This window comes from Gymnodraco acuticeps, unplaced genomic scaffold (assembly GCF_902827175.1).
Source record: "Gymnodraco acuticeps unplaced genomic scaffold, fGymAcu1.1, whole genome shotgun sequence".
In the NCBI taxonomy this organism is placed as follows: Eukaryota; Metazoa; Chordata; class Actinopteri; order Perciformes; family Bathydraconidae; genus Gymnodraco; species Gymnodraco acuticeps.
In genome coordinates, this window is record NW_022991000.1 from 85257 (window position 1) to 108563 (window position 23307).

A 23307-nucleotide genomic window follows, 5' to 3' on the forward strand; every position below is an offset into this window, starting at 1 on the left:
CATTAAAAGAAAAAATACATGGATAAAAGTTACAGTGCTGTCAATTAAACATTAAAAGAAAAAAGTACATGGATAAAAGTTACAGTGCAGTCTAAGATATGAATAGTTCAATTAAAAGCAGCGACAAAAAGAAAAGTCTTCAGCCTGGATTTAAAAGTAGTCAGAGTTGCAGCGGACCTGCAGGTTTCTGGGAGTTTGTTCCAGATATTTGGAGCATAATAACTGAACGCTGCTTTACCATGTTTAGTTCTGACTCTGGGGACAGAAAGCTGACCAGTCCCTGAAGACCTGAGAGATCTGGATGGTTCATAATTTAGCAGGAGGTCAGAAATGTATTTTGGGCCTAAACCATTCAGTGCTTTATAAACCAGCAGCAGTATTTTGAAATCTATTCTGTGACACACAGGAAGCCAGTGTAAAGACTTCAGAACAGGAGTGATGTGATCCACTTTCTTAGTGTTAGTGAGGACTCGAGCAGCAGCGTTCTGAATTAGCTGCAGCTTCCTAATAGATTTTTTAGTGAGACCTGTGAAGACACCATTGCAGTAGTCCAGTCTACTGAAGATAGACTGGACAGTAATATAAAAACAGTTCAATATTTCAAGCAATAGATAGCCCAGTGGGTACAGCCGGCGGCCCGAATGCGGCGATGTCCTCCGCGCAGCTGGTTCAAATCCCGGAATGGACGTATTTTAATCATTGCTTTTCAACTTTAATAACTGATAAAAGGCCCAAAAACATGTCTAGCACTCTCTAGTCTCTTCTCAATAACCCAATACACACAATTATCAATCTTTAATTGCAAATAGAACATGATATTCAGTCTTAGTGTGAGTGTGTGCATCGAATATTTTTCAAGGCAAAGATACGTTAAACCCACTGCAGCCTTGCACTTCGCCAGGAGAGGTCGCTGTAACTGAAGCTTCGAGAAATGAACCTATTTCCGACACAATTGTCCAAGTGGTTCGACGCTTCATTCAAAGCTTCATTTTGCCATCACTACTTCTCACACCCCAATCACCAGCAGCTGCCGTCGGCTATAACGTCTCGTAATCACGAACAGCTGCGGTCGTCTATAGCCGCTTTCACACCGCAGGACTTGCCGTACTTTAGTGCCGGCACTAAAGTACCACGGCACTGAATCCGCCAGGGGGCTAGTACCAATCGCATTCACACCGCAGTACTTTCCCTGAGGCAAGATTACGCTGACGTCACTTCGTCTTCTTCTTCTCTGGGTTTACTGGCAGGCCGCAAAACCACTTCACGGCAGGTACAAAAAAAACGAGAGAAGAAGAACTACACGGGGGAGGGGGTATAAAGCCCACCCGCTGTATGAGGCGTTTGTTTACTTTCCGACCTCAGACATGATGGAGTTCATAAGGGTAATAAGGGTAATTTACAAATAAAATACCCCATTATAACAATGGACTTTATCTTTATGTATTTATTATATATTACCCCCTCAGGCTGATTTTGGAAAAGGACATTAACCCTTGTTTGGTGTGTTTCCCTTATTTATCTAAAACAAATGACATGATAAATTACTTGTGTTTATGTGTGTAAGACTTGTGTTTCTGCCCCTGCCATTGCTGCACAAGGTTGCAACATTGTAGATAAATTCAACCACCGACACCTGTCTGCTCTCACATTCTTCTATTCTGCAAATTTGGGGTGGGACACAATAAATAAAGCTTCGCCAGTTTGTTTGTTTTATTGCACAGTCAAGACATAACAATAACGGCATCACGCTGTTCCAGGTGTGTCGTATGAATTTAAATTGAAGTTAAATAAAAGTGTGAAATGTAATATAAAGTGTAAGTAGTTTCAAAACAATGTAACAGTGGCAATATATAGCAGCAGACACACCAGGCTTAGTGCAAGTTAGGTGTCAGTATTAAAAAACAGTGGCAATATATATATATATATATATATATATAATAACAATAGAAAATCGTTACCACTCTTATTATTGTGGTCTTTAATTTTTTTATAGTCCTGCCTGAGTTTCTTTATTTTTACCCGGCATCCGTGTGCACTGTGCACGATTCCCAGCTCAAGTAGCTTTTGCGAACATCGCTCAAAACATTTGGAGTTGGGAACTGCTTTCTGTAGAAGCTGCTGCATCCCATCCTCAGAGTAAATTGCCAGAAGCGCAGACACTTCCTCATCATTCCACCGCTCCGGTGTTGTAGTACGTGTGGTCATAACTGCTTTAAAGTACAAAAAAACTACTCGCTCAGGTGTGGATGTGGTTTTGTAGCGAGGAAAAAAATGGCTCCCTAACAAAAAAAAATCAGAGTCTAACGGGGCGTGGTTTGCAATTCGCCCAGCCAATAGAAATAGAATAGAAATTGGCACTCTTTTATCACCAGGTTCGTACCACCTCTCTAGCAGGGACTGAAAATGGCCAAAAGAGTTCCCGGCACTGAGTAGTCCCGGCGGTGTGAACGCGACATTATTGGTACTAACGGAACTAAAGAACCAAAGTACCAGGGATAGTCCTGCGGTGTTAATGCGGCTTATGCCGTTAATTTCACACGGCTGGTTCCAATAAAATGATAGCACTAACAACAAAGGATTATAATATTCAAAAATATCAGACTATACATTTTAACATATGGCTCCTACATAATGGTTAATTGTTAAAACATATTATTTTGAAATAGATGTTTTTGCTATTGTGCATCTGTGTTTTATGTGTGTTCATTATTGTGCTTTTGACAAAAGATGATCCAAACATTGATGAGAGATGATTTTTATTATGATTGGTTGAGCAATCATTGTGATTGAATGTTTCAATCTTATTCTACTTTGTGATGTAATTGATGTACGGTGAGACCACACTCAAATCTGAAGACGCCTATTGATTTAAGTATTGACCAAATTATTATTAGACTAATGTTTTCAGGTTATCAAAGATAATAAAAAGAGAAGACTGTTAGAGAATATTTCTTCCTTACTCCTAAGATATTTAACCTTATTGCCTGTTGACGTTAATAACAAATCCTGTTTGTGACGCCAGCTTTAACGAATGTGCTCCAGCACTTAGTCTTAGTGTCAAGTTGTATGGCCTGATAGGGGAGTTTATGCTCATTAACTCTCTGTAAACTAGTTAAAAGGTCTATCGAGAGATATGCTGATCAGAATTGACATGAGAACCCACCCGTGCAGTCAGAACCTTTTGCTGCTGTGACTTGTGATGTGAATTCTCCGGCCGTACCCTTGTAATAAACTATCATTGTTTGACATCAAAGCTCCAACGCTCCTGTTGTCTCTCTGAGTCCTGACTCTCCATTGCTGCAGAAGTTTCCCTTACGGGTAGCAACACATATGTCCGTGTGGAAACAATACCCCCAACCTGTAGTTCCATGTGTGAATTATGTGTCAAGTGTGTTAATAAGTGATCACTATACAAGCCCCCCCAGAATTCAACCATGGACACAATCCTCGCTTCCGGGAGGAAGCACCACAGGGGCCGAGAAGGGTGGGGCCGCAGGCGAGGGCCGGTAGGGGCCCTAACAAGGGCGAGGGAATCCCCACCGGGGGTGGGCCGGAACGGGCCGTCGTAAGGGGGGCCGCAGTAGGCGTCGTGGCGAACGAAGAACTCACCCGCCAGTCGGAGAAAGCTGGGTCGCCGAGCCGCGACGTGGGGACGGGCGTGAATAACCCGGTGGTCCCCAGCAGGAAGGAGCGCTGCCCTCGAGGGCACAGCGGCGGCGGGCACGAAGTCCTCGGGAGGAAGGAGCCGTGACCCAGGGGGGCAGGAGCAGCATCCCCGGGAGGAAGGAGCCGTGGACAGGGGAGAGGCCAGACGGGGTGCCGCCCGAAGCCGCCGTCGAGGCGAACCGTGAGCCGCGGTAAGAGGAGAGGCCAGGCAGGGTCCAGAAGCGCGCCACCCACGGGCCGATGAAGGCATGGGCGACGTCCGAAACCGCAGAGGCGAGGGAAGAGGCCAGACAGGGTCCCGAAGCACGCCACCCATGGGCCGATGAAGGCATGGGCGACGTCCAAAACCGTGTAGAGTCGAGGCGAGACGGGGTCCAGAAGCGCGCCACCCAGGCGCCGATGAAAGAGTGGGCGACGTCCTAAGCCGCTGTCTAGGTGGTGAAAAACCGAGAGGGTCCACACGAGGCCGACCAGACATGATCGAACCTCCTCTCAGGCACCAGGGAAAAGCTCAAAAGGTTTGTACTGCCCACGCTCAAAAACCGGTGGGCGAAATTGTGAGAGGATCCACACGAGGCCAACGAGACTAGGTCGAACCTCCTCTCTGGCACCACAAAAAAATTGTCAAGTCAGATGTGAACCGATGGATGTCGATAGCCGTTTGTAGCTAGTCGTTAGATGTCGTCGTTAGCCGCCAGCTGATAGTCTTCGGTAGCTGCTAGCCATTAGCTGTCGTGGTTAGCTGCTAGTTGTCGTTAGCTGTTAGCCGTTGTTAGCTGTCGTGGTTATCTGTTAGCTGGTGTCGACGGCCGCTAACCGTAAGCCGGCAGCCGTTAGTCGATGTCGTCGGCCCCGGACTCTGTTAGGCGGCGTGCCTCTACCAGGGAAGGTGCCGCTGCGTATAGTGGCCAGCACCTCAGGGTTAAATCGCCGGGCGGCCAGGAAGAACCGGCTAGCTTCTCCGGCTAAAGCGCGGGGCTCAACCATAGGGGCTCAACACTAGCCGTGTTAGCTAGCGCAGCCTGGACATGCAGCCGCACGTCCCGAAGAAACAGCCCCATGAGGCAGAAGCCGGGTTCTCCCATACCTAGCAGGTCGTGTATCGTCTCCGTGTAGTCGGAAGGCTTGCTGTCTTCCAGTGCCGAGACGATGTGGGAATGGCGAGCGACGTCCTCAGCCATTCCGTGGGGGGCACACCGAGCCTCAGTCCGTGTGCCGGTGGCAGCCACGGACGTCTCCAAAAATCTCCGGCATATCGAGAAAAACAGCGTTTTTCGCCATGTTCGGGTCAGTCCCGGAAACTTCACGAGACGTTGTCAGGGTCACCAATGTAGTGTCGAGAGATAGGGAGTCGGAGGCGGTGCAATGAAGGTATGAAGCTGGCTTTAATGAGCAGCAGAAACTGACATGTTGTCGGGTCGCAGCCCGGGAAGACAAGAGAAAGAACTGGGCACATAAGAGGGGTGGAACCATAGTGTGTGTGTGTGTGTGTATATAAACACCATGGGTGTTACAAAGTTGACTAAATCATCCAAAATTCAATAAAAGTGGTGATCAGCAATTTTCTATGTTCAAATGTCTACTGTGAAGGATATCATAAAGCCTTAATGCAATCGAATGTAAAACAAAAAAGTTATGATTGATGAAAGTAGTAAATCGGTCAGATTTGACCCGAAGCCAACAGGGTTAATAAATAAAACATTGTGCAATGACGCCATCTGCTGGTTCAATCAGTCAACTGCATCTACACACAGAAAGCTGTACTCTCATGTGTAAAGTGGATGATTGCAATGCAGAAGCTACATTATCTTTTGTGTCACATGAGTACTTTTCTGGATTTAAATGTCTCTAAAAACCCAGGAATTGATCATTGATTTTAGACGTCACAAGGATGTTCCTAAGGAGTGCATCATACACAATGACAAGGTAGAAATGGTCACATCATACAAATACTTGAGCACCATTTTCGATGACCACCTCAAATTTGATGTGAATACTGAGTGTATTTTGAAGCGGGGTCAACAGAGAATGCACCTTCTTCGCAAACTGAACTCTTTCTCTGTCAGGCGTTTCATTCTTTGTCGTTTTTACCAAGCATTCATTGAGAGCCTTATTTGTTTTTCTTTTATCTGCTGGTTCCATAGCCTTACACTGAAAGACAGGAACAGCCTGAACAGCATTGTTAAAACCTGCTCCAAGATCATCGGCGTGAAACAGAGAGACTTAAATTCCTTCTGTAAGCAACAGATTCTGCGGAAAGCAGAGAGCATTCTGAACTCTCCAGGTCATGTACTTTCACATGAATTTCGTCTGTTGCCATCAGGGCGAAGATATGCTCTACCTGCTCAAAGGACTAATCGCTTTTCTAAATCATTCATCCCTTCTGCACTCAAACTTTTAAATTCTTGAAAAGGCTTTTAACTTGATTATTTATTTATTATTGTGATGCTTTGAACTATTTATAGTGTAAATTGGAATTATCCACATCTGTGCTCCCGGGTGTATCTGTGGGTTTTCTTCTTGTATGTTCCTGCCTGTGTTAATGACATAAGCTGCTGCTCATAACCAATTGCCCCTTGCAGGATTAATAAAGTTGTTGATTGATTGACAGTCCTTTATGGGTGATATCTGAGATACAGTCCAAACGCAATATCAAAGATGATTTTATTTACATAACTCTTTTTAAAACAAAAGGCAAAAAGAAACAGCTTTTACCTTTTGAAAAAGCTTTCAGAACAATCAAACTAATAATCAAAGTCCTTCATAGCTGAAACCGGTCAAAAAGCACAGCTTTCTAATCAAATTCGCATCTCTTGCGCATCATCATCAAGAAGTTCACGGATTCCTTGCAGCTTCTCTTCTGCCAGCAGTAATTACAACAGTAATGAACACGAGTTTATAGTCAAACTCTTAAAGACGTTCAGGCTGTGGAAGTCTAAACAATGTCATACTCGGAGGACTTGTGCTTGAAAGTGATTTAACACAAATTCACAATGAAGACCTCTGACGTCGCTGTACTGTCGAAAAGGTGAAAACATGGCTCTTAAATATTTTCTGCTTCTTTCTTTCATTCCAGTAGTTCAAGATTTGTATTCAGTGTTCAGTAGGACATCTGCTGTTGGAAAACAAGTGAGGGATTGCTTCTTGTAGCTGTTGGACAGAAGGATAAAGCTCCTGTCCATCTGTACCAGTGATTTACTGAATAACATGGGAACATAAATGACTTCTGGTGTTACAACATGGCTGAAAACAGACACCTAAAACAAACCACGGTACTTCGTTCCTTGTGAAACCAGTACTTCATGGTAGACGAACCAAGTGGCATCTTTTCATACTGTATGTGTCAATTACAATAAGCAAAGATAAATAATCCCAATACATTTGCATTATTCTTCCAAACTATTTCTGGGTTTGAAACAAGAACTTAACCAAAGGAAATACTGATTTGTGTGAAGAGAAATGTGGAAATGTGCATTATTGAAAGAAAAATAAGTCTTCTCTTTTCCTAAGGGAGAGCGTGTGCACATGTTTTATTATATGTACAATAACGTACACAATTGTAAGCGAGGTCGCACAATAGACCAGTAGTAAGTAATGATAGAGGTATATCAGTGATTACAGTAGCAAGTCACTTCTTCTTTAGAATCAAACACCTCTCAGTTTGTCTCTGGGTTGAGAGAAAACCGCTTCACTCTCCTGCCTTCATTTTCTCTCTGGACACGAATACACTGTTTCAGTTAGGAGAGACACACACGTGGAACAGCTGTGTGACTTCCTTGAGCTGTGATCCATCTGTAAGTCAGGCTTTGAGAGCACTTGTTTGGTAAGACAAATATTTCTGGATCAACTGTGCTACAGAGGCACTTTTCACCCTCCGTCTGAAACCAGAACCCTGTCTGCTCTGATTGGTTAATTTGCCAGATCTGTTATGATTGGTCAATCACTTACAGATGTTGCACTCTTTAGCCTATCCCATACAATATGTTGGAGCGCTAGCCTATAGATGTGCAAGTGTTACTTAGTGATGTCATTTTGTTACAGAGTGTGTGGGAGGGAAACTCCATCTGGAGGGAACACAGGGAGTGTAGCCTCTGCTGACCATTTACATGCACACACACTACAGGAAAGGGAACAACTCCAGTAAGCATCAAAGGGACTAACAGATATTATTTGGCACGATTACAAAAGAAACCTAGAGAAAATAAGAGCAGCAGGTTGGAAACAAACTGCTTGACGCGCAACATGCCTCGGGCTCCACACACACACACACACACACACACACACACACACACACACACACACACACACACACACACACACAACACCACACACACACACACACACACACACACACACACACACACACACACCACACACACACACACACACACACACAACACACACACACACCACACACACACACACACACACACACACACACACACACACACACACACACACACACACACACACACACACACACACACACACACACACACACACACACACACACACACACACACACACACACACACACACACACACACACACACACACACACACAGGGGCTGCACAAATCGAAACAAAGTTGTGATCTAAATTATTTTTCTTTTCTTTGGACGAAAATATATTTCCACACCTGCTAACATACGTGCTGCAGAACATACATGATGCTGACTCAGTCATGCGCATCAGCTTTGAGGCATTGGGGGAAAACGTGTTGAGACAGCTGTGCCCGCATAGCAAGATATATATCTCCGATCATTTGGGGATACAATTATAAAAAAATAACCTTAGGAGTTGTTGGTGTATATCATGCAGTCCTCCCTCACACACACAGAACGAGAGCAGCAGTTACTCTTTCCATGAGCCCTTATAGAGTCATCCCAAATCAAAAAGAGACTAAAGAGGAAACGGAGAATGATATCCCTGACATTTTTGAAGAACAAATTAAGATAGTGTTTTATAATTATTTTTTAACTTAAATATAATAAAGATATATGTATATTTCTCTCTATAGATCTCTTGCTGTCAGTCCTCGGTGGAGTCTGTGTCGTCGTTGATATAGTCTTCTTCTATGTGTGCGTTGCCGTTTTGCGTCCCCCACTCGTCCTCGTCGTACTCTATGCTGTCGTTGTCCTCCAGCAGCTCGTTGTCCGGCTCCCCCGCAGCCTGACCCCCAGCTGCCCCTCCCTCCCCCGGCAGCTCTGCGTCCTCTTGTCCGTGCTGGTCCCCCCCCCTCTGCCTCAGCAGCGACGTCCTGCGGCGCTGCGTAGCCCCCGTTGTTGTTGGAGAACGCCGCTCTGTCCCGGCTCTCGTCCTCCACGTACACCCTCTGGTGGCACATGGGGCACGTGTCCTGGATGTAGAGCCACTTCCTCAGGCACAGCGCGTGGAAGTAGTGGTGGCAGGGAGTGATGCGTGCCGAGGTGGCGAACTCCTGGTAGCAGATGGCGCACACGTCCTCGATGTCCCTCAGCTGGTCGCCGCGCATCTCCGGCAGCGAGTTGATCTTCTTGACGGCCGTGCGGCGGTTGATGAAGGTCTTCCAGCCGTTCTTGGCCTGCAGGTAGATGTTGAAGTAGGCGTGCAGGCACATCATGCAGGCGCGGATCTTGCTGCCCGACTCGAACATCATGGTGTAGGCGCCGTTGCCGAACATGATGACGCCAAACAGGAACTCGATGATGTTGCCCGAGGAGCGAACGTAGTACACGTAGTCGTCCAGCTTCTCCCACAGGACGTTGGAGAAGCCGTCCACCATGAAGAGGCCGTAGACAGTCAGGGACACCACCACCTGCAGGGAAATAGAAACTGTTTCAGATAACTACACAAACAGAAACAACGTTTTCTGCTCTTATCTGCAAATGAACCATCACCAATTTATTTATATTTTCAAAAGGGCCAAAAATGATTTGAGTATTTTCAGTTTCAAAAGTGAAAAGACGGAGGGGAAGTGGGTGAACTTCAATCTTTTATCACAGATTATTACATGGCTTATTAGAATACTGGATTCTGATTGATACATTTGGACATTCAGAGGTTTGGATAGCAGACTGCTGATAAGGACGCTCTGACTGTGCAGTCATGTCAATCCGCTGATTTGAACTTTAGCACTGTCTGACACTCCATCAGCAAACACAGTGGAATACTTTTTGAATATTCATCTTTATATATTGAGGGTGCATAACATTTGAGATTGTTAGACAGCTTAATATTGTCCTTTAAAGAAAATAAAAACACAAAGAGGAAAAGGAAAGAGGTTTAAAGCCACAAAGTGCTGGAATAATGTGAGATCACCAGGAGAAGACAGACAGAAGGAAACACTGACGGGAACACATTGCGACCTTACATTTCACACACTGAACCTCACAGACTGATGAGACTTATAGTAGGTATCTGTGTGTCACTTCTTAAACTAAAGTAGCAGCAGATTCTCCCACTCACCTTGAGGCAGAGCTCCACGCAGAAGGCGGTGACGGCGAACAGCCAGGTGTTGAGGGCGTAGTGGTGCCACAGGGCGTAGCTGAGCACCACCGGGAGCACGAAGAGCGCAGAGGACACCAGCAGGACGGGGAAATGGCGGCGGAACGAGGAGACGTGGGAGGCGCTGAGGGACATCAGGACGGGGTCCGTCATGCCGTGGATGAAGTGCAGGATGGCGGTCAGCAGAAGGCACATGTTCCGACTCAGGCGCACCTGCAAATCAGAGCCAGAGGGTCTCGTCATTGATACAAAATGTTAAATGATGTCCTCTACTTTCACACACAGGATGATTTCCACATAATCAGATCAATTGTTAATACTGCTCCTGAAACAAAAACTACATTTTACAACACTGTATTTAAACATATCATGATAACATTTGTATATACCCTCCCTCAATACACATTTTTACTCAATAGAGCTTGAACACACCGTAATCAAACTCAGTAGAACCTAGCGCTGCTCTGTTATTTAACCAAGGAGTGCGATGCCAACCCTCTGCTATTATCTAGCAGGGGGCAAAAGGGGTGTACCCAGGACGTGTCCATAGTGAGGTCACTGCGTCTTTTAAGATTCTACAGCAAAGCCAGATCTATGCTTGAAGCATCTGTGATTCCGAGGCAAAAGTGATGGGAAAAGACTTGTTCCTGGAGTTTTGTTCAGGGGCCTGTCCGTGCACATCCAACTATATATATATATATATATATATATATTAGGGGTGTAACGGTTCACAAACATTTCGGTTCGGTACGTACCTCGGTTTTTTGGTCACGGTTCGGTTCGGTACGTTTTCGGTACAGCAGATTTTTTTTTCACAAAACAAAACATATTTAAATATATTTTTTTAATTATTATTAAACTGTGAATAATGTATTCACTCAAATAAATACAAAATATAATAAAATAAACATTAAGGTGCAGCATTTCGATGAACTGAAATAATCTGTATTTGAACTTTACTGTAGGCTACTAGTACTCACAAAACATAAACTATTAGTTTTGGGTTTTTAATTATTATTAAACTGAATATTCACTCAAATAAATACAAAATATAATAAAATAAACATTAAGGTGCAGCTTTTCGATGAACTGAAATAATCTGTATTTGAACTGTACTGTACTAGTTCCTAAGCAGCCAGCTTGACATTAGGACTGGCTTGTCATTGTATTTTCATGTTTTTTTAAAGAAAAATTAACTTGTCCACATTGCTTGCCGAAAGGGCAGATCTGCTGGCACTAACAATGTCTCCTGCTGTGGAGAACACCCTCTCGCTAGGGACAGAGGTAGCAGATACAGCCAGGTAGCGCTTTGCTAACATGGCAACATAAGGATATTTGGCGTTTGTAATAGCTTTGGCTCTGTCTGAACTCTCTGCGAGTGGTGGAGGCTTAAATGCTAGTGGGAGTTGGGTTTGCACTTCAGTCTTTTTTCTTTTGGTACCGGTGATATTCACGTTCGAGTGATGCCTTTTCAAGAGTGTGCAAGTTTGATGTATTGCCAGCCGCGTAACCAATGTTAGTTGAACAATGCCGACAAACAGCTTTGGTTCGGTCCACCTGTCTTTGTCCTTCATCCTTGTACGTAACTGCGAAACCAAAATGTTCCCAAACCGGAGACTTCAATGATGCTGGAGGATTTTCGAGCTCAACTTTATCTGCGTTCGCCATTAATTTTCGACAGTTCTTCAAATTACTGACTACATTTGAACGCATCCCTCTGACCAGCTCTCATAGTATGCCTCTCATCCAATGAAATGACTTGCTCGCTCTATGACGCGTTGAACCCAATGTGACCAAATTACTCTGAATGCTGCGACGCAGCACCTGAGATTACTTCCAAAAAGTTGTTTACGTTCTCAATTTTTTACGTTTAACGTTATATTCGTTCGGTACACTTCGGTACACACCTGTACCGAACCGAAGGGCCCGTACCGAATAATTTCGGTACGGGTACGTGTACCGTTACACCCCTAATATATATATATATATATACAGTGGCGACTGGACATTAGGGGCAGATGGGGCACAGCCCCACCTAGTGTCAGCAGAAAGTATTCAAAATAATGATTACAACAAAATGCAAAAAATAAATTAAAAAATATATTAAATATATTTTAAGATCATGTTTAATCATCTGATTCGTCTGTACATTTCTGTTTTAGTCTGTGTTCTTCTAATTAGTGTCTACAGTGTGTGCCGATTGAGCTGTTTAGAGCCATGTGGGACAAAACCCGATCCTGCCCCTCCCTCTCACAGTCTAAGTGAACGGTGACTGTAAAAACTACACTGCGCATGCTCAGAATATTTTCCTATTTAATGTGTGTGGCAAAAAAATAATGACCATAGGGGCATAGTGCTGCCATCCCCACCATACATCATCTCACATAATTCAGAGCTGATTGGCTGTAAGTACATGTGCCGCGAAAAGTGTGGTGTGTGAAGAGGAGGAGAGAGAGCTGCAGTGAGGCGTCCTACAACCCGGAAGTAAGCTGCGCATGGCTTCCCTCCACAAAAAAGCAATGAGATTTCTCCATAGGATTTTAGAAAATAGCTCCAAATAAGGTCTGTGGGACCTGTTAGATAAATGCACGTTTTGTTCAGCCGGATAATATCCACATGTCTACCCTACTTTTATAATTTTCTAATCATAAATCTATTGATTAGATCAGATTTATGATAGACTTTTGAAACTACAAGAACATAAGGAGGACTTTTACAAAAAAGTAATAGAGATTTTTGTCCAGAAGGATAGGCAAATGGACTTCATCTTCATGTCAAGGTAAGACCGCAATTGTATTGAAAATGGGATCTTACTAAGAGAGAATAATTCAATATTTAAATGATAAAATTACATTTTTTGGGTATCCTTTTGTTGAACTGTCTGTTTAAAATTAATTGAAGCATCAGACAAAAAAAAGCTTTTGAAAATAATATTATATTTTGATTTAGGTCAAAATATAATATTTGTAAACCTGAAGAGTCAGAGCCTCACCAGCCATGAACCTCACTGCAGAAGCTTATATATAGACATCTAAGTTTTTTGTGCCCCACCACTTTTGTACATATAAAAACGCCACTGTATATATATATATATATAAAAATACGCAAACGGGCAGAGAAAATGGAAACATTTGGGTAGCTTGATTACTTTTCTTTTTGTCTTATGCTTCCCTGTGCTGTAGCAAAGCCAATAATGCTGCACTTTCCAAATGTTGGCATCGACTTGGTACCGAAGTGTCATATTTGTGACATATCTACTTCAGAAAGCTTAACCTAGTTTTGCCAATAGGACATTTAAATAAGACTACAAATACAATGTTGAGCGTGAACCACAATATCAGTAAAGGTCAAATCGTAATAAACCAACTGTCGACAAACTGAAACGATTGACTCATTTCCCCTACCAGGCGTTCCTCGGGGTCCAGGCTGCTGAGGCCGGTCTGCAGGGCGAGGATGAAGAACAGAACAGGAGCTACGAAGCCTAAACGCTTGTCCTCCTCCTCCGTCGAGCCTGAGGGTCAACATGAGACAACATTTGCATTCCAGGACCTTTCTTATGAGCAGTTACATCAGATAGTCAACGTTTGTAAACGACACACACTCAGCCGTACCTATGAAGGCCAGGATGCTGAGGCCGAGGTAGTGTGCCACAGAGGAGATGACGGCGCTCATCCCCAGCACGGTGAGCGTGGAGTCACAGCCGGAGATGATCAGGTTACTGGTCAGATCCCAGAACACATCCCAGCTCAACAGGTAACCCTGGCAACAGAGAGGTCACACAAGGAAGCATGTCAGCATCACCTAGAGCTCCCTTTACTCTTTGTATTCAGATTATGCAAGCTACGATATAATATGGCGTTCCATGAAGGCAGTACTCCTGATCTTAGTACCAGATGTAATCCTCCCAGGGGAAAGCCATTTGCTTGGCGTTACACATTTTGGTGCCGAGTACAGACATTTTGACCTTCATATTTTGCACATCTGCAATTAACAAAATGGGTTTAATGGCCTTTTTAAATAAAAAAATGAATGTAAGTTATTTACGGTCATAATCGTCAAAGAATGATTTAAAAAAACAGTAGGGGCCACTCGGCTTATAGTAATGCATTAAATCTCGAGTTGGTCTTTCCAAAAAAAGGAAAATGTGTATATATTTCTCTACATATCGACAGCAATTAATAAACCAATTCTCAGACAAAACACAAAGTACGTTTTGTTTGTATTCCTGTTTGTTGAATCAAATGTTTTTTTAATTGTCTAATTATTATTGTTTTTTTAATTTTCATTATAATTTTGGGGCTAAATAAAATGATAAGACCCATCTGTAAATGGTCTGTACGTATATAACGCTTTATCCAGTCTTTACGAGCCCTCAAAGCGCTTTACATACTACATGTCATCATTCACCCCTTCACACCTCATTCAGACAGAGCAGTGCCCCTTGCTCTAGGAACTAACATTCATACACATTCAAACACCGTTGGCCATGCCGTCGGGAGCAACTGATGAAGTACTGATTAAGCCCAAGGACACATGGACGTGTTGACTGCACAGGCTGGGATCAAACCCACAACCTTCTGGTTGAAAGTCGACGCACTCCCTCGCAGCCAGGGAAGCCCCGTCTACCTGAACACAGTTTATCACAAACTGCTAACTTGACAGCTGTGAGTACTACAAATAGCCACGTTTGTTGTTTACATTAAAAAATAGACAAGTTTCTTGTTTACATTCATTATGATATGTTTCTGTTCAAGATGATAACTTCGGGGAGAGTGGTTTTGAATGTAAACAATTGTCTGTCAGCGTTGCCGACTTTTTGACTTAGACACTTTTGGAGCTACAGTAGTGCTGCTAGCTCCTCTCATAGAAAAAGGGCTTGCAACTAATACTGGGTATTTAGTTGGAGCATTTGAAAATCTACCATACTCTAGCTACCCACGATTAAACACCCTAGGTCTAAGTACATGCATCCAGGGTGGTTTATTCAAACTCAGTTCTTACTAATTGTTTATAACAAGGATATCCATTCAGTTCATTGTATAAATCCGGAGGGCTTGGAGCCAAAATCACACTTTAAGTTTATAGATCATTTAACGCTTTCTAGAGCAGCTTGCAAACACATAACATATTTACAACCTACTTTATTTTCAACAGCGAAAACAAAACATAAATAGCCAACAATACCTTTTCTAGGGGAATGAATTGAGTGTTTTAAGACCGGCAGATATGAGCTTTAAAGCAGACTCAATGGTCCTGGTCTCACCTGTGAGTCGGAGCCTCCGTCTGTGAGACTGCCTGTAGCGTCTCCGCTCTCCCTCCTCACGGCCCGCACCACGTACACCAGGATCAGCGCCTGGGCAGTGAGCCGGGTCAGCCAGAACACCCGCAGCACGTCTGGGAATCTGATCCTCTTCCAGGTGTCCTCCAGCAGCAGCTGCAGCCCGTAGATCCGGTACATGTGGCGCACCAGCAGGTAGACGTACCGGCACGAGTAGTAAAACCATTTCAGCCTCATGGCCAGGCACACGGCCGTGTTGAGCGCCAGCGCCAGGCCCGAGAACACGGCCACCAGCTGCCGCACGTCCACGGGCAGCTCGATCATCAGCCCCCACAGAGGGATCATGATGTCCAGCACCACCAGAGCAGCGAACACCGACTGGAGGTTGAGAAGGAACACGTAGCCCACTCCAAAAACAAGCTGGATGGCAGCCATGCCCAGCCACAACGTCGGCCCGTTTCTAGGCACCAGTCTGAAGCCCAGAGCCGCTTTGTAGTAGGCGCTGTAGAAGTCTATGTGAGAGGTGGCGTAGTAGTTGATGAGCACCGCTGCCATGCCGAGGAGCACAGCAAAGAAGAGGGTGTAGAACTTGAACAAGGCTTTCTGAGAGAGCAGCAGCACCATGCTGGAGATGAGGATACCTGAGGCACAGCAGAGAGGCGAGGATTAGGGCTGCACAATTCATACAAATCACAGCAAATGTTGGTAAAGGCAACATTTATGAAAATATCTCAATGAAGTATTGTGGTGCTGCAGATATATCCCAGCCTATACATGGTATTCTATATTATGTTTAAGATAATACTTCAAACATAATAATTCTGTAAGATATCAAAACATTTCGCAACTGAAGTATCAGGCAAAAATGGACGTGATGGAACTCCCTTCCTGTCACACATAGAAAATGAACAGAAGACTTCTGCCGACTGTAGCTTGTAATGTTTGATATGAAACGTGCTAAAGCTGTCTGCAAAAACAGGTGAAGGATGTAAACATGGTTCTTATAGAGAGAATGGCATGAGTGCCCGAAACACAAAGGAGATTAGCAGGAGAACAATCGGCTTTCAGTGCAATAATCCTGACAGGTCAAAGATACAACAAGCAGCAGGGCAAAGTGAAGCAAACAGAGACAAATAGTCTAGATATTTCTGCCCTATTCTGTTCATTTTCAGGTGTATATCAGTATATAGAGTCTCTACTTTAAAGAGTCCTCTCCTGCTGATGTTCAGGTGTATATCAGTATGTAGTGTCTCTACTTTAAAGAGTCCTCTCCTGCTGATGTTCAGGTGTATATCAGTATGTAGTGTCTCTACTTTAAAGAGTCCTCTCCTGCTGATGTTCAGGTGTATATCAGTATGTAGTGTCTCTACTTTAAAGAGTCCTCTCCTGCTGATGTTCAGGTGTATATCAGTATGTAGTGTCTCTACTTTAAAGAGTCCTCTCTGCTGATGTTCAGGTGTATATCAGTATGTAGTGTCTCTACTTTAAAGAGTCCTCTCCTGCTGATGTTCAGGTGTATTTCAGTATGTAGAGTCTCTACTTTAAAGAGTCCCTCTCCTGCTGATGTTCAGGTGTATATCAGTATGTAGTGTCTCTACTTTAAAGAGTCCTCTCCTGCTGATGTTCAGGTGTATATCAGTATGTAGAGTCTCTACTTTAAAGAGTCCTCTCCTGCTGATGTTCAGGTGTATATCAGTATGTAGTGTCTCTACTTTAAAGAGTCCTCTCTGCTGATGTTCAGGTGTATATCAGTATGTAGTGTCTCTACTTTAAAGAGTCCTCTCCTGCTGATGTCAGGTGTATATCAGTATGTAGTGTCTCTACTTTAAAGAGTCCTCTCCTGCTGATGTTCAGGTGTATATCAGTATGTAGTGTCTCTACTTTAAAGAGTCCTCTCCTGCTGATGTTCAGGTGTATATCAGTATGTAGTCTCTACTTTAAAGAGTCCTCTCCTGCTGATGTTCAGGTGTATATCAGTATGTAGTGTCTCTACTTTAAAGAGTCCTCTCCTGCTGATGTTCAGGTGTATATCAGTATGTAGTGTCTCTACTTTAAAGAGTCCTCTCCTGCTGATGTTCAGGTGTATATCAGTATGTAGTGTCTCTACTTTAAAGAGTCCTCTCCTGCTGATGTTCAGGTGTATATCAGTATGTAGTGTCTCTACTTTAAAGAGTCCTCTCCTGCTGATGTTCAGGTGTATATCAGTATGTAGTGTCTCTACTTTAAAGAGTCCTCTCCTGCTGATGTTCAGGTGTATATCAGTATGTAGTGTCTCTACTTTAAAGAGGTCCTCTCCTGCTGATGTTCAGGTGTATATCAGTATGTAGTGTCTCTACTTTAAAGAGTCCTCTCCTGCTGATGTTCAGCGGTTATATCAGTATGTAGGGGTCTCTACTTTAAAGAGTCCTCTCCTGCTGATGTTCAGGTGTATATCAGTATGGTAGTGTCCTTCTACTTTAAAGAGTCCTCTCCTGCTGATGTTCAGGTGTATATCAGTATATGTCTCTACTTTAAAGAGTCCTCTCCTGCGAGTGTTCAGGTGTATATCAGTATGGTAGTGGTCTCTACTTTAAAAAGTCCTTCTTCCTGCTGATGTTCAGGTGTATATCAGTATGTAGTGTTCTCTACTTTAAAGAGTCCTCTCCTGCTGATGCTCAGGTGTATATCAGTATGTAGTGTCTCTACTTTAAAAGAGTCCTCTCCTGCTGATGTTCAGGTGTATATCAGTATGTAGTGTCTCTACTTTAAAGAGTCCTCTCCTGCTGATGTTCAGGTGTATATCAGTATGTAGTGTCTCTACTTTAAAGAGTCCTCTCCTGCTGATGTTCAGGTGTATATCAGTATGTAGTGTCTCTACTTTAAAGAGTTCTCTCCTGCTGATGTTCAGGGTGTATATCAGTATGTAGTGTCTCTACTTTAAAGAGTCCTCTCCTGCTGATGTTCAGGTGTATATCAGTATGTAGTGTCTCTACTTTAAAGAGTCCTCTACCTGCTGATGTTCAGGTGTATATCAGTATGTAGTGTCTCTACTTTAAAGAGTCCTTCCTCCTGCTGATGTTCAGGTGTATATCAGTATGTAGATGTCTCTACTTTAAAGAGTCCTCTCCTGCTGATGTTCAGGTGTATATCAGTATGTAGTGTCTCTACTTTAAAGAGTCCTCTCCTGCTGATGTTCAGGTGTATATCAGTATGTAGATGTCTCTACTTTAAAGAGTCCTTCCTGCTGATGTTCACGGTGTTATCAGTATTAGTGTCTCTACTTTAAGGTCCTCTCCTGCTGATGTCAGGTGTATATCAGTATGTAGTGTCTCTACTTTAAAGAGTCCTCTCCTGCTGATGTTCAGGTGTATATCAGTATGTAGTGTCTCTACTTTAAAGAGTCCTCTCCTGCTGATGTCAGGTGTATATCAGTATGTAGTGTCTCTACTTTAAAGAGTCCTCTCCTGCTGATGTTCAGGTGTATATCAGTATGTAGTGTCTCTACTTTAAAGAGTCCTCTCCTGCTGATGTTCAGGTGTATATCAGTATGTAGTGTCTCTACTTTAAAGAGTCCTCTCCTGCTGATGTTCAGGTGTATATCAGTATGTAGTGTCTCTACTTTAAAGAGTCCTCTCCTGCTGATGTTCAGGTGTATATCAGTATGTAGTGTCTCTACTTTAAAGAGTCCTCTCCTGCTGATGTTCAGGTGTATATCAGTATGTAGATGTCTCTACTTTAAAGAGTCCTCTCCTGCTGATGTTCAGGTGTATATCAGTATGTAGTGTCTCTACTTTAAAGAGTCCTCTCCTGCTGATGTTCAGGTGTATTCAGTATGTAGTGTCTCTACTTTACAGAGTCCTCTCTGCTGATGTTCAGGTGTATATCAGTATGTAGTGTCTCTACTTTAAAGAGTCCTCTCCTGCTGATGTTCAGGTGTATATCAGTATGTAGTGTCTCTACTTTAAATGAGTCCCTCTCCTGTGATGCTTCAGGGTATATCAGTATGTAGTGTCTCTACTTAAAGAGTCCCTCTCCCTGCTTGATTGTTCAGGTGTATATCAGTATGTAGTTGTCTCTACTTTAAAGAGTACTCTCCTGCTGATGTTCAGGTGTATATCAGTATGTAGTGTCTCTACTTTAAAGAGTCCTCTCCTGCTGATGTTCAGGTGTATATCAGTATGTAGTGTCTCTACTTTAAAGATCCTCTCTGCTGATGTTCAGGTGTATATCAGTATGTAGTGTCTCTACTTTTAAAGAGTCCCTGCTGATGTTCAGGTGTATATCAGTATGTAGTGTCTCTACTTTAAAGAGTCCTCTCTCCTGCTGATGTTCAGGTGGTATATCAGTATGTAGTGTCTCTACTTTAAAGAGTCCTCTCCTGCTGATGTTCAGGTGTATATCAGTATGTAGTTGTCCTCTACTTTAAAGAGTCCTCTCCTGCTGATGCTCAGGTGTATATCAGTATGTAGTGTCTCTACTTTAAAGAGTCCTCTCCTGCTGATGCTCAGGTGTATATCAGTATGTAGTGTCTCTACTTTAAAGAGTCCTCTCCTGCTGATGTTCAGGTGTATATCAGTATGTAGTGTCTCTACTTTAAAGAAGTCCTCTCCTGCTGATGTTCAGTGTGTATTCAGTATGTAGTGTCTCTACTCTTAAGCGTCCTCTCCTGCTGATGTTCAGGTGGTATATCAGTATGTAGTGTCTCTACTTTAAAGAGTCCTCTCTCTGCTGATGTTCAGGTGTATATCAGTATGTAGTGTCTCTACTTTAAAGAGTCCTCTCCTGCTGATGTTCAGGTGTATATCAGTATGTAGTGTCTCTACTTTAAAGAGTCCTCTCCTGCTGATGTCAGGTGTATATCAGTATGTAGTGTCTCTACTTTAAAGAGTCCTCTCCTGCTGATGTTCAGGTGTATCAGTATGTAGTGTCTCTACTTTAAAGAGTCCTCTCCTGCTGATGTTCAGGTGTATATCAGTATGTAGTGTCTCTACTTTAAGAGTCCTCTCCTGCTGATGTTCAGGTGTATATCAGTATGTATGTCTCTACTTAAAGAGTCCTCAGATTGAATGAGCCTGAGTGTGAAAGGAATGCCTTCAACAATACACATAAGAGTGTGTAGCATCAACTATATACTGTTTGTTTTGCCCTTATCTTCGTCATGCATGACCGTCATGACATGTTTGTTTTCTAACATAAATCAGCACAGTTATTGAAGGGAACGGGAGGAACCGGTCAGACGGTCCTTGGCATTTCTATTTGTATCTTGGCAATGCAGTAATAAGTTATATCAAATGATAGAATTATGTTCTGTTCACGACGCAAGTTACAGAGTTTAAACTTGTTTTGGTTTCCTAATGAATACACTTTTACTATTTACTTGTGTACCTCAAGGCCTCTACATAAAGTCGTTTTGAGCTGTAACAAAAACAGTTGGGGTCTCAGCAGATACAAACTAAGATATTAAACTGAACACAGCAAAACTAGACTCACGTCATCTGAAAACTGAGTAGCAGCAACAGTTTACTCTTTGCTCTCATCTTTAGGTCAGTTTACTGGCTTTCACTGTCCTTATATCCCACTGCTTGTGTTCCACTTTGACCTTAGTTCCCTTCCAACATGAACCTGTAACTGTCTGAGGAGCACAGAGACAGAGTTAACCGTGGACCAGCTTTCAGAGTTCAATGACTACATTGACTCAGGGCCGTGAACTTTGTTGTACCAGAGGTATTTGTGGATGTCTTCATTGGAATTGATTGAAATACTGTTCTTTTATTTTATCGTTATTTCCCAAAGTCTAGTTTAGATAGTCTTTGTTTGTGTGCATGTACAAACATCAAAAGATTGTGGCTGAGGTAACATGATCTTGTTGGTTGACTTTAACCTTATTAGCCCCTTGCCCCTCTAAACCCTGAGTGCTAACACCAAAAGGACTTCCATTGAGCCTACGCTGTTCAAAGGTCTTCTAGCTGTACAAATGGACAGTTATATAACGTGGTAGATGTTTGTCTGGGAACAGTGTTTTCTGCTAATGACTCACGGAGAGAGGCTGGTTCTCTCTGATAAATAACTGAATAGATTTGAGTTTGGTACTGTTAGTGAGACAAAAACAAGACATTTAGGCAAGTCAACCTGGGCTTTTGGAAACTGTCATGGGCCTTTTTGACTATTTTACGGACTAACAATTATCAGGAATGGAATAAAGATAATCTTTGGTTGCAGCCCTAGTGGTTTTTTGCAATATCATTTTTGCTATTATCCCAGATGCCTACACCAAGTCCTACAGTATACAGCACTGATCCCTTACCAAGGGTATATGAAAGATTGTTAATTAGCTCAGAAATATTTCATGAACCTACTTGAAATAGTACGCTCAGCTAAAGGTAATTGGTAAACTATTGTAAAAGCTTAATTAAACAGATAATCAGTGAAGTATTCAACTAAAAGTGATTATTGGTTCACAAAAACTACCTAAACTAAAAAGATCAGATTCGTTTTAGCTAGGGTAACTTATAAATTGGCAACTGGGTGTACATATTAAACTAATGGATACATAATTGTCAAGTTTCTGCCACTCCAAGAAGTACTTGTAGAACATCATATATTGACCATATTGGCAAACGTATGAGTTGCAGCAATATCCACTTTGGTGTAATCATGAGTGTAAAAAACACCCAGTTTTAAATGAGTTTAGATCATATTTGCAACATGACAGGCGGTGTTGATAAGGGAGGAAGGGTAGTTTATCTGACAGGCTGTAGGGGGACACCTGCCAACAAGGTTAAGAACCTCAACTTCACAGAGCCCAGACCCTGGTTCTGATAAGATAAGAGTTCAGGTCAAGGTTACAAGGATACAAAAAAGTGTTTTTTTACAGTCAGGTGCTAGGCTTCCTAATGTCCCCCAGAGATAGGCTACTTGAAGGACCACCGCTGGATTCCGGCGTCGACACAGAATTTGACACGACACCTGAGATTACAAATACCTGAAGTTAGCGGTTAGCTAATCTTATAGCGAATATTGAGCATCAACTTAGACTGAATTACGTTTGAGGTTAACTATTTTAGCACCATGTGGGAAGTGGCAGGCTTTTATTGATGTTATAGCCCGTGGTTAAGTCGGCTTTAGTCGGTGTGACAGTTGACATAGCTCCACACTGATGACAGGCTAAGAGTTAGCTTAGCTGTCAGTTAGCTTAGCTGTTGTTGACACTATATGGAGGCTCCTGTTCTGGACTTTCAAATACTCACCCATGACTCTGACCAACACCTTCCCCATCGCCCCGGCCCATCCCGAACCTGGGTCGTAGTAAGAGTTAAAAATGGCGTCGATAATAAAGATACAGGGAACTCGCAGAGCCACATCAAGTACCGCTAAGGCCTGCTGGCCTAGCCGGACTTGAGTGGACGCCATGCAGGTTCAGTGTAGGGCGAACAGTCCTGAGGAGCTCCGGCTATCCATGTAACATTAAACTAAATGAAGGTCCTCCTGCAGCCGCTTCGGTTTCGCTTTCCCTGGCGTTTAGGCGTTTAGGCGATAGCTTGTAACCTGCTGACGTCCGCCATGTCCTCCCAGCTAAACCTCCTGTTGCTGCTTCTTCTTCTTCTGTTTAATGTGTGGCTGCTCCCATCAGGAGAGTTATGGCTCCAACAGTTACACTTCAGACTCCTGCCCCAATCCCGTCTCGTCAGTTATCGTTTAAAATATTAGGATCATTCTTGAATGACAATTTGGTTGCTTTGGGAACACCGCAGAAGTTGCCAGGCTGTTGGTTCCGACGTAACGTGACGTAACTTCCTGCGTCAGTGGGTGTGGCAGCTGACGTAGCTTTAAAAACAATCGTTTACATTTTGAAAATCTGTAATATCACATAAAAACAAAAAAAGACTTTGTCCTACACA

General features: G+C 43.1%; 1 protein-coding gene across 1 annotated transcript; it reads right to left on the reverse strand.

Annotated features, from left to right (window-relative positions):
• Nucleotides 1-8125: 8125 nt before the first annotated feature.
• On the reverse strand, nt 8126-23184 carry rnf139 (ring finger protein 139). The gene is given in 7 exon segments (XM_034235955.1): nt 8126-8905; nt 8907-9463; nt 10114-10365; nt 13557-13663; nt 13764-13911; nt 15416-16071; nt 22657-23184. Coding segments are annotated over 7 exon segments (2091 nt in total). The 5' UTR covers nt 22820-23184; the 3' UTR covers nt 8126-8697.
• Nucleotides 23185-23307: the final 123 nt, after the last annotated feature.